The 12,834-nt window shown below is 32.9% G+C and overlaps 1 protein-coding gene across 1 annotated transcript; it reads left to right on the forward strand.

Annotated features, from left to right (window-relative positions):
- The first annotated feature begins 3,561 nt into the window (after positions 1–3,561).
- LOC124354688 lies at positions 3,562–4,155 on the forward strand. The gene has a single exon (XM_046805329.1). It carries the CDS (start codon positions 3,562–3,564, stop codon positions 4,153–4,155), a length of 594 nt encoding a protein of 197 aa, XP_046661285.1.
- Positions 4,156–12,834: the final 8,679 nt, after the last annotated feature.

Genomic DNA, 12,834 nt, shown 5'->3' on the forward strand with positions numbered 1-12,834 from the left:
TCGTACGTGTAATGCCGAGATGACCTCAGTGTTCCACTACCAGATATGTATCCCGGATATGTCATACAATATCACGGAGTGGACGTCAGCACTATTTTCCTGTCATGTAGTTCATAGGTTAATATCGTATAATCTCGTACGTGTAATGCCGAGATGACCTCAGTGTTCTACTACCAGATATGTATCCCGGATATGTCATACAATATCACGGAGTGGACGTCAACACTATTTTCCTGTCATGTAATTCATAGGATAATATCGTATAATCTCGTACGTGTAATGCCGAGATGACCTCAGTGTTCCACTACCAGATATGTATCCCGGATATGTCATACAATATCACGGAGTGGACGTCAACACTATTTTCCTGTCATGTAGTTCATAGGTTAATATCGTATAATCTCGTACGTGTAATTGCCGAGATGACCTCAGAGTTCCACTACCAGATATGTATCCCGGATATGTCATACAATATCACGGAGTGGACGTCAACACTATTTTCCTATAATGTAGTTCATAGGTTAATATCGTATAATCTCGTACGTGTAATGCCGAGATTACCTCAGTGTTCCACTACCAGATATGTATCCCGGATATGTCATACAATATCACGGAGTGGACGTCAACATTATTTTCCTGTCATGTAGTTCATAGGTTAATATCGTATAATCTCGTACGTGTAATGCCAAGATGACCTCAGTGTTACAACACCAAATATATTTATCCCGAATATGTCATATAATATCACGGAGAGGACGTCAACACTATTTTCCTGTCATGTAGTTCATAGGTTAATATCGTATAATCTCGTACGTGTAATGCCGAGATTACCTCAGTGTTCCACTACCAGATATGTATCCCGGATATGTCATACAATTTCACTGCGTGCATCTCCATTTATCCTCTTGTATAGTTATTTATGTAGGTTTTAGTTAATTTTACTAGCAAACATTCTTTATTTTAAACTATTCAGCATCTTTGCCTTACTTTTTATTTATAGATATACTTATATATAGGAAATATTATATTTGTTATTTCATTCGTGTGAAGGACAAGAAAAATTATCACATTATATTTTGCGCAAAGTACGATAAGTGTAAGTAGTGCACATAGTAGTGATAGCTTTAGGTCAAATATTCTTAATATAAATATATGATATATAATGTTTTATGTTGGTATAGTTTGACACATTTTTTTATAAAGTTGGGGAAATTTGTAATTATACTTTCTATGGAATAAGTTTCTTTTAGTCTTTATTCTCATCGCCAAATCAAATTCAAATGTAGGATGGATTTTTTTGTGATTTATGTTTACTATCATCGTATTCAGTAATTTTTAAAGGAGGAGTTACCGCATCTCCATCAAAATGTATCCTCCAATAGTACAAACATAAATTAGAGTTAGTGAATGTAACTCTAACACCAACTAAAAGTGAACTTACACACTTTTTAAATTATATAAAATACTTTATCCGTGTAAATTGGTAACTGTAAAAGGTTTGAGAAAATATTCTGAGCTCAAAGTATTACTATTTTAAAAATCTAAGAATTTAATACAGTATATAAAAGATATTTGAAACATATAATGTGAGGGACTAATCTTATGGGGCCTGTAGAATATATGCAGTTGGTAGTATGGTGCACTGAACCTATGGATTCCGAGGTAAAAAGAGAAAAATCTGAAGAAGTCATAATGCAAAATTAAAAGAAGTATCTTAAGCTTACAGGATTAAAGAGATCCGCCGTCAATAAGTGTAAATGGGATAAATTGATAATTGCTTGTCAAAGGTCAGAGTTTATAGAATTAATTGAGAATATATTTTGAGTTCAGAGGACAACGGTGATCTAAGCCGAAGAGGTGAGGAAAGGGTAAATTTATACAACACTGTAATGCGTGCTCATTAATGTAACTAAGGACAATTTATCTAACATTTGTTTTTATAATTGTAGCATAATCTTACTTAGCTATTTTATGTCCTCATCTTGAATTAATTTTGAATTTTTTTTGACATAAAACAATTTAGTGCATCTGCCTCTAACCCTTCAAAGGGGTATTTGATCGTAAGTTTTTCATTATTTAATGTTATTACCGTTTATAAGGTTTTTACATTAAAAACCTATTATTGTCATACTAATAGCCATTAAAGACGTAAAACAACACATATATAGTGTTTAGTATTGGACACATAATATTCAAAAAGATTTTATGAGTCTTTTAAAATTAAATAAAATTCACTGATTCCGTTAAATTAAACCCCAGCCAACGTCAAATCATTTTAAGTTTGACTCTCCAGCCAACTCTTCCACGCATAAATTTATAGACCACAAAAATCCCTAAAGTCATGTGCGGAAATGGAACACGCAACTCTAATCCCCACTATGACGTCCAAGAATAGCGACTTAGACAACCTGTCTTGTTTCGATGTGTAAAATTTCGCTCCCTTATGATTTCGCTATAGTCTGATTTTTGATAAATTATCTGTAATCTGTAATCCACCACTAGTAAAATGTTGGGATGACACGCATCTTTCTCTTAAACCATCTTTAAATGTTAATAGAAAGTAAATAAATTTATATTTCTAGTGTTATCACCTTTACTTCTATGATTATTCAATTAAATAATTCAATACATATTACACCAATGGAAATGTAATTACAAAAGCGTACTTAGAAAAGTGGGACGGCATAATATCAAAGGCTGTATCCTGTGATAAATCTATCAATTGATAAAACACACATCGACGACCAAATATGAATGATACTAGTATTCTATATACAACATCCGATTGCACATGCTTCATTCACTATGTGTGGTAAGCATGACTTAGCTATCAAACAATCCGGAAACAGAGAGTTGATTGAACCAGTCACGGTATTGCACAACGAGTTTTATCGTTTGTGTCTACATGGATAGGACATGATTTATTCAGCCCACACTCTGTGCGTTAAGGAATGAAATAGTTATCAACCAATTCGCAAACAGTAGCGTTGATTGAACTGGTCACGATATTAAAGTGGACTTGGTCGTCCATGGATAGCACTTGCAAAATAAAACCAGCATTATGTGTGTTACAAAAGACAAAGTTTACATCCACAAACACTATCGTTGATTGAACTACCCACGGAAATACACAGTGGTTTGATCGTAGAACATAGAGAACATAGTTATCAACCAATCCACAAGCAGTATAGTTGATTGAACAACCCACGTTATTGCAGAGGGTTTGATCGTTTGAGTCTACATGGATAGCACATGCAACATTCACCAGGTACTGTGTGTGTCAGAGAACATAGTTATCAACCAATCCACAAGCAGTATAGTTGATTGAACAACCCACGTTATTGCAGTGGGTTTGATCGTTTGAATTTACATCGCTGCCCTGCAGCAATCCCTAATAAATATTTGCAACTGGTGTCAGAACAACTCCATGGAGCTTAATGTCCAGAAATGTGTCGTAGTTTCTTTCAAGCGTGGTGCAGGAGCCCTTCAACATAACATAATTATATCTTACACGATTGTGTCCTGCGTAGGGTCCACAAAATAAGGGATTTAGGTGTAATAATGACTCCTTCACTTAGTCCTTCGGAGCACATTGCACATGTTGCTTCAAGAGCTAGCTCTCTATTGGGTTTCATATTTAGATCTACAAGAAGCTTCAACTCACCTCAGTCCATTGTTAGTCTTTTTAAATCTTTGGTGCGCCCAATCCTGGAGTATGGTTCCGTTATATGGTCCCCTTACCAACTAAATCACAAGGAACAGCTACAACATGTTCAGGACCGTTTCATCAGGATGCTTGGTCCAAGACTGGGGTTCAGCTACCGCACTACACCTGTCTCTGATGTCGAGAGTCATTTTGGCCTTCTCCCACTACAACTTCGTCGCCACCACGCTGATCTTCTGTTATTGTTCAAGCTTTTAAATGGCCTCGTTGACTGCCCGGAACTGCTCAGCTCCATTGACATTTGTGTTACAAGAGGTCTGCGCTCAATGACAATCTTCCGCAGACGCTTCAATACCACCAACTATTCTCGCTTTAGCGGCATGTCTCGTCTCATGCGCGCAGGTGGGGTGGCTTCAAGTCATCTGGATTTCTTCCACGATTCTGCACCATCGTTCAGAAGGAAGGTGATTGCTCTGTGTGACGTTACCTAATGCTGGGGCCGTCGGCTCCCCTCATTATAGTGCCAGTGCCTCCTCTTCAGTTTCTGTTTTAAGTTCTTTTCGTTATTGTTTATTGTATATTTATTTGTTATGGTATTTATAGTCTTCTGTTAGTTATATCAATTGAAATAGTAGCTCTATTCACTATTTACCTAATCTCTATTCTTGTTATTGTTACCTGATATTTTTATTGTTAAAATATATATATATATATATATATATATATATATATATATATATATATATATATATATATATATATAGTTTATTTCTTAGTTATTATAAAAACTGCAGCCCTATACACTGTTAACTCAATCCCACTCTAGTTTATCCTACTGTTATCTTAGATTCTTTACTGATGTCAGTCCTTTTTATATAGTTTATTTACTGTTTTTCCTTTATAGTATTTAATTAATTGTTGTTATTTCTTATTTACATAGCTCTCATTAGGCTCTGTGTTCTATGTCATATTGCTATACAGTGTTTACTAGCCTTACAATTTCCAGTCTTGTACAGTTGTTACCTGTGTTGTTTGCTGGTCATGCCTCCTTGTTGTATGGTACTATTTACTCTCTGTCTTATTAGCTCCTAAGAAAACTTTAGTAAATCTTTTTTTGTTACTTTGGCAATTGCCGTTGAAATAAATAAATAAATAGATACATGGATAGCACATGCAACATTCACCACGTACTGTGTGTGTCAGAGAACATAGTTATCAACCAATCCACAAGCAGTATAGTTGATTGAACAACCCACGTTATTGCAGTGGGTTTGATCGTTTGATTCTACATGGATAGCACATGCAACATTCACCAGTCACTCTGTGTGTCAGAGAGTGACATAGTTTTCAGCCAATCCGCAAACAGAAGCGTTGTTTGAACCGGTCACGATATTGCTAGCGGATTTGATCGTCTACAGATAGCACTTGCAACATTCAACCGGCGTTCTGTGTGTTATAAAACATATAGTTATCAACCAACCCGCAAACAGTAGCGTTAATTGAACCAGCCACGTTATTGCACAGTGGTTTTGAGTTTACACGGATAGCATACGCAGCATTCACCAGGTTTCTGTCAGAGAATGAAATAGTTATTTATTTATTTATTACAATGAACGGCAATACACCTTTTTACAATATTTGGTTTCTTGATGACTACCATTTGCTCTTTACATCAATAAATTCAACAAAATTACATCCACATCATAACTATAAATTAATCAGATCAACAAGACAGCTAAAACAATAACAAATTAACAGTAAACAACAAGAACAACAATGATCAATTAAATATATAATATTCTTAAGGGAAAACGTAAGTAGACTATGTATAAATGTAACAATAATAGAAGTAACAAGAACAATTTTTTATAACAGTGACATCTGGCTATGTAACAATAAACTAATGAAGCTCATGCAGTATAGTGGCTGCCCTCCTCTTAAATGATGACCGGGGCATCCCAAAAAAATCCTGATCTGCGGATTAGCGTTAATTGAACCAGCCACGTTATTGCACAGTGGGTTTGAGTTTACACGGATAGCATACGCAGCATTCACCAGGTTTCTGTCAGAGAATGAAATAGTTATTTATTTATTTATTACAATGAACGGCAATACACCTTTTTACAATATTTGGTTTCTTGATGACTACCACTTGCTCTTTACATCAATAAATTCAACAAAATTACATCCACAACATAACTATAAATTAATCAGATCAACAAAACAGCTAAAACAATAACAAATTAACAGTAAACAACAAGAACAACAATGATCAATTAAATATATAATATTCTTAAGGGAAAACGTAAGTAGACTATGTATAAATGTAACAATAATAGAAGTAACAAGAACAATTTTTTATAACAGTGACATCTGGCTATGTAACAATAAACTAATGAAGCTCATGCAGTATAGTGGCTGCCCTCCTCTTAAATGATGACAGGGGCATCCCAAAAAAATCCTGATCTGCGGATTAGCGTTAATTGAACCAGCCACGTTATTGCACAGTGGGTTTGAGTCTACACGGATAGCATACGCAACATTCACCAGGTCTCTGTCAGAGAATGAAATAGTTATAAACCAATCCGCAAACAGTAGCTTTGATTGAACTAGCTACCCTATTGGTCGGTATGTTTGATGTTGTGTGTTTGATGGATACCTCTGCAAAATTTACCCGGCACTTTGTGTGTTAGGAAATGACATAGGTATATACCAATCCGCAATTCGATTTATTGAACCATTCACGGTATTGTACAGTGGGTGTCATCGTTTGAGTCCACATGCATAGCACAGACAACATTTACCCGAGCAGTGTGTTAGAGAATGACGATGAATGATCAATCATATTTGAAATCATTGTTTATTATATCTATTATACAGTTTAACTATGTGATATACAGTCTTCCCAAAATAAATTTTTCCGTTTTGTATTATTCTGAATAAGTTGGTAAAAGCAATTATTACATTTAGTTTTTGGTAATCATTTCTTATATAAATATCTACACTAACATAATTTTATTATAAGATAAATTAGTAGTACTTCTTTAATCTTTGTGTGTCTAGTATTCTTTCCAATTATCTAAGTCTTAATCCCATGTGAACTTTAAAATTTCGGTAATATTTCCTGCGCTACATAACCTTTGCAGAGATTGTAATTTTAATTATCAATTAATAAACCTATACAAAAGATTATCGAAGGTCACGACTGAAAGTACCAAAAGATAAATCCTAAATACGGACAGACATATGTACAGAATGCCCTTTTATTTTTTTATTCTAAAATCAATAGGGAGTGTCCTTGAAAAAAAAGTAACCTATATACTACGACTCTAGGATCATTATATCAAATGTATCGCACAAACAGTAATCTGATAGACGGACGGACAGTTTTTTTCACTTTTGGACCTCCTAATAAAAAGTGGTGTTCCCTGTATTAAGAAGAACATAAGTGCCGAACATACAATTCCTAGGATTTTCTTCTATTAGAGTTTCCACAGAGACAGATAGGATGGACAGAGATACATATTTCCATTTTATCTTCTTACCCCATTGTTTACCAATTTTCTTTATTTAAACAATTACTGACATTGTAATATCGGATTGTTACTTTGCCAACCTTGACTGTAAAATATTTAAATCATTGATGGAAGAATCAATTTCAAATTATAATCTTACCACCCACACATTCATTGCAAAGAGCATTATGAAAGTTGAGGTCTGAACTAGGTTAGTGACACAGATAGCAACATCATTGATTTTATATTATAGACACCTCTCCTTATTTCGAGCATTGCGCATTGATTTGTAAGGTCAGCGTTTACACTTCTTATTTTGACTGATAAAAATTATTGTGATACTATTTATAAGTGTTTGGATCATTTTTCTCTTCATTGTGTAGAAACTTTATCCAACGGCCCGTGTCTAGACAAAGCAACGATTATGTGTTACTGTATTATTGAATTGATGTAATACAAGTATTTTATTTTATATTATTTTTTTCTAGCCTAATGTAAGTTTTTATAATATTTTTATGTACATTTTAAAATTATTTTCTAACAAAATATCTATCTGACTGTTTGGAAAAGTTAAAATCCCTTTATATTGGGAGGCCACGGAAGGAGTTTATTTTAAGATATTTTAATTTCAAAATAAAAAAAGAAGCTTGTTTTACAAAGAATTGATCTACTCCTGCAAAGAAAACTGCAGGTTGCTTGCATATTTCTGAATGTGTTGGAACTAAAGCCCGCCGTAATTTAGGATATATAGCGTAGACAAAAAAACCAGGCCAAAACTTGTCTTGAATATTTGAAAAGGATAATAGGGTTCTACATACATCACTTTTATATTGGCTAAAGATTCCCAACGCTCAAAATGTTACATAGATACATTGAAGAAAATGTACCCCATTTCAGTAACGTCGGTAAATCTTCTCTTAAAAAAACTTGACGAACATTTGATTCAAGACGTTTTGTATCATAACTGTTTAATGTAATCAATGTCCATAGGGGAGCTACTACGGCTAAATTCCGAATGTAGATAAATACCGCGATTCTAGACACGTATGTTTTTCAAGTTTGTTATTGACGATGGATTATTTTAAAGGAAGTAAGATTTCGGATTAGTGACATCGATTATGCTACAAACACTACGTTTATAGGGTTGAAATCTACCATGATTTCAGCTGTAAAAATGACAAAAACATAAAAAATATAAAAATAGTTAGGTAGCACTTAATTATATACTTTGGATTGTCGGTCCATTGCAACACGTTTTAATTTATATGTCTTTTTAAAAATTCTTTTTTACGCATCATCGCTTTTGAGATAAGAGTGGAAATATTAAAACCTCTAGTATAAGATTCAACCACTGAATATACTCTATTTAAAGTTAAAAAGATAAAATTCTCTATATGTACACTACTTTACAACATACAATTTGCAACATAAAAGCTAGTTGTAATAAAGAAACAAAAATGCTGCAGACATTCTAATGCCATCCATGTTGGTTTGTTTACCTGCCTTCATACACACTTGTTTATAACTAGGTAATACATAATTCTGCTTTTATTAATGTCAACTAGTAAAAATGTGTAATAAACATTATACATTTATATAATGTGTAGAAATCTGCTGTATCGTTTTTACTATTTTATTTTTACAAAGTCGAATGAAACAGCAAATACAGCGTTTTAATTTTCCTGTAAGTGCAAAAGAGTTCCGGGAGTCTCATTATAAAACCATGAGATCTTCAGGCAGCCTTTACACAGCAACTGTAGCGTGATATTCGAGTGTGAATAAAGAAAATAAGCAGCCTTAATATTTATTACTTAATTGTGGTAGTGTATTGTTACTCAATAGTATCATCTCTTGGCACGAAACACTAATTATCGCATTTAGCCTCTCCAATTTTAAAGTATGTTAAGTGCGCAACTCGGCTTTGTTCGGGTGACATCGGGCCGAGTCGGCTGGCGGTGACGATCTGCATCAACCCTGTGTTCTCTAGTAGCTCGCCGGCACCGATCACGAGCGTTTCGGTACAATTACTTGGTGTTTTATTTCGTAACAGCAATATTTTATCTCTGATGCTCTTTACTGACCAGTGTGCGCTGTAAATCATGGATTTCCGTGGCATCATTAACCCCCCTCAGAGTGGCTTTATTGCGGCCACTAAGAGTGACTAATAGCAACGTATCGGCTAGTTAAATAGTGTTATTTTAATATGTTATTGAGAAGGTTCATATTGGTTTTAGTGTTGTTTTTCAGTTTGGGTGAATGTGAAAAGGATACCTTGATGGAAGATAAAGGTAGGAATAAAACATACATATTGAATGTTTCACAGTTTTAAACTTTCCTTTAATTAAAGGTTTTAGATTATGTGATCAATAGCTTAATGCAATGTATTTTTAGTAAAATCAATATTTATTTTTGGATAGACGAAAATTATAGAATCAATAATAGCCTAAATTATGTTTATTACATAAATCACTACAGAATATTTTTAATTTATTTTAAAACTATTTCTGTATTAAAAAAACCAAAAGCTTAAACGTCGCTATTGAGATAATAATAATAATAATAATAATAATGCATTTTATTATTCATACAATATATTAGAATTCGGTATAGGTGTCACGGACGTATTATCTTGTCTTGTCGGTAATATTATATTAAATACAAATATAAATGGTTAAAAAGAATTGAATACAAGCTCACAAGATATTGTGATACACTAATTAATGTTTTAGTAAGGCGATTCATTCTTGAAAAATAAATTATAATCTAAATTCGCCAATACAAATATTATTGGTTATTATAGTGTTCATAAATAATACAAATTTTTAATTACATTAAATATTCTAGTATGTCAGGAATAAGTTATGTGTATTTTTGTTGAAAGGATTTGAATCCTTTGACAGCAAAGGAGCTAGGAATAAAACTACCTCTCTTGAACCAACCTTTATATAATCTGGTAACTTATTTATAATATAGATAATAAACAACTATGTTTTATTTAAGGATGTCATCAGTAACAGTTGTTTGTGATGGAAAATACTGTTTGAGGAGTGTTAATGAGGAAAACATACTGAATTTCTGAGTCGAAAGTAATGAGTATTGAATCGTGGCTGCATGCAAACTAAACACGCTTACTCGTAATTGTATTGTATCGTTTGTGCTGTTTATTTAGTATTAACAGTATACTTGGACTGAGTTGGTTAGGTCATATTATTTCATCGGTTTTAATGATAATTATGATAACACTGTCATACAGTTCTATTATAGAAGTAAGATATGATTACTTAACTGTATATTAAGAAAGCATCTAATCAAGCACACTGTAAATATTTTAAACTGCGCTGAAAATGAAAATATAAGTATATAATTATAGCTTATAGCTAAAACCTTTTTATTTTATTCCTAAAACTGCATTATCTTACTTACTTTAAAAACAAACACACCAATAGTAATAAATGTTTTGAGGTATTTTGTGTTAAAGGAAAACACCATCAGATTTGAAGTAACCACTTACAACTTACAATGCTCATACCACTTTAATTTCAGGTGTTTCGGTCTAATGATACTCAAATATTCTTTGAAAACAAAATGCATTATAGAATTAAAATATCTTGTAAAACATTTAACATACTGTTTTCTTTTTTTTAACTTTAAAAGTAATTATATTTTATTACGTATTAATATGTTTAAGGTATAATAATCTTAACACAATTATGCATTTCATTTACATACCCATACTGGGTTATACAAACCAGCAGAACTCATTATATAACTTAGCTAAATTAGATTCTAGCGCTTATCACGATTATAGACTTTAATTGTTACAAAAACTACTGCCATAACTTTTCCTCTATGTTAGATACTCGTATATTAACTCACAAATTCAGATTACTCTATATAGTATTCAGAGTATTTTTATGCGTTTCCCTCATGGAAATTTTAAGTTGTCTCACGTTAGAGTTCTTTGTTTGAAGGTTATTTTTGACGATGGAAGGCTTGTGAATGAAACAGGATTTTTAGGACATTTGCCATCGTTCAGTGAAACAAGAAATCATCCTGTTTCCTTCATGTTAGAGTTCATGTACATTAACCATTGTTGTAAAGAGAGATATAAATGAAAATAATTAAATGAGATACAATGAGACCGAGCGTATTTTACAATCATAGCCAGAGGTTTCAGAAGGATGTTTTGAGTTCTAGATTACTTAGCTTGCGGAATAATTACACGACATGATTGATATTGTAAACAAATCTGCAAAGCTCTGTCAATTCTATTCTTCAAAAGCCAAATGTTGTCTTAGTTTTAGTGAGCTGGTTCATCCCACAAAGATACTCTACACTTTAAGTTTGCGAGCAAATCTCTTATAAGTGGCGCAACAAAGAACATTCAATTACTTTACTTATATACACGTTCGCTATATTATCTCTCCAATACAGTACGTCATCATAAGAAGATGTCTTGCTGCCACTCTTGGCAATCTGTTTTATCAAACACCAACTGTTATACAAATGAGTGTTAGTGATAATATATTTATTAGGAATTTAGATAATGATGTTAATGCCTGAGCGTTCAGTGAAGTGTCCATCTGTCTAAGTCCTGTAAGGTATCACCTGGAAGGTTGGAATTTGATACAAAACTCTACTTCTACTACCACTTCATCGCCATGAAAATGGCAAAATCCTTTAGTGGATTTTATTTCTGTTGGTCAAGATTGGTCCTTGTGCTTATGGGTAAAACACTCACGTTAGCAACGGGAAATAATCTCATGATAAAATATATTAAATAAAGTATATTTTGAATAATAATCATTTAAATCATAAGATATAGATATATATACATACGTGATGAAGTTATTTTCTTAGATTGGCTGGTGTAGTTAAAAAACACGTTTTAGCTTAACCTTCAATGCCAATTTTATAACAAGATATACCTTAAGGGATACATTTACCCAGGGTTGTTGACTGGGGTTACGGAAGAAAGATACTTAGGATTGAGGGAGAATGGATCTCATGTATGGTAGTTAAAATATTTATATTACTCACTTGTCTGTCTGTGTATTAAAACGATTTTATGGACTGTTTTATATTAGCTTTTGGAACATGTAACGTAAATTTATTATTCGATAATATACAGTTTACTGTTTTACTTTAAACATATACTTACAAGTCATATTTTTATATACTTAAACAACATGTTTCAAGGATAGTTCCCTTAGAACACATGGAATACCTTAGTTCTACCACTGGAAAATCAATGCAGTGTTAAATTTAATTTTTTGGTATTGTATGTCCAAGTAAATTAGGATTATGTTTGTTTATGTAGAAAATGTATGTAAGGTAATTTCAATTACGGGATTAATATTGTAAACCCGATTGTGTCGCTTATATGTATTAACACACTTAAAATTATCAACCCCAAGGTCTAATTGAATGAACGTTTGGTAAAGTCTCATCCACCAATCGATGTTAAAAAGATTTTACCTTTAAAACTCTCCCTTTACTACCCCTACATCGAAATTTGAAATGGTAAACATTTGTCTATTGGGAGTCTTTTTCAAGGCTAGGATATAGTTTAAAACTATACAAGCCTCAAACTACGACTAGAAATCTGGCATGCGAACACCATGTCTGAAATTATTAACACATCTAACTGTCATA

Source organism: Homalodisca vitripennis, chromosome 1 (assembly GCF_021130785.1).
Source record: "Homalodisca vitripennis isolate AUS2020 chromosome 1, UT_GWSS_2.1, whole genome shotgun sequence".
In the NCBI taxonomy this organism is placed as follows: Eukaryota; Metazoa; Arthropoda; class Insecta; order Hemiptera; family Cicadellidae; genus Homalodisca; species Homalodisca vitripennis.

Excerpts from the sequence above, each read along its gene's own strand:
- LOC124354688 (XM_046805329.1), top strand. The coding sequence starts at position 3,562 with ATGACTCCTTCACTTAGTCCTTCGGAGCACATTGCACATGTTGCTTCA.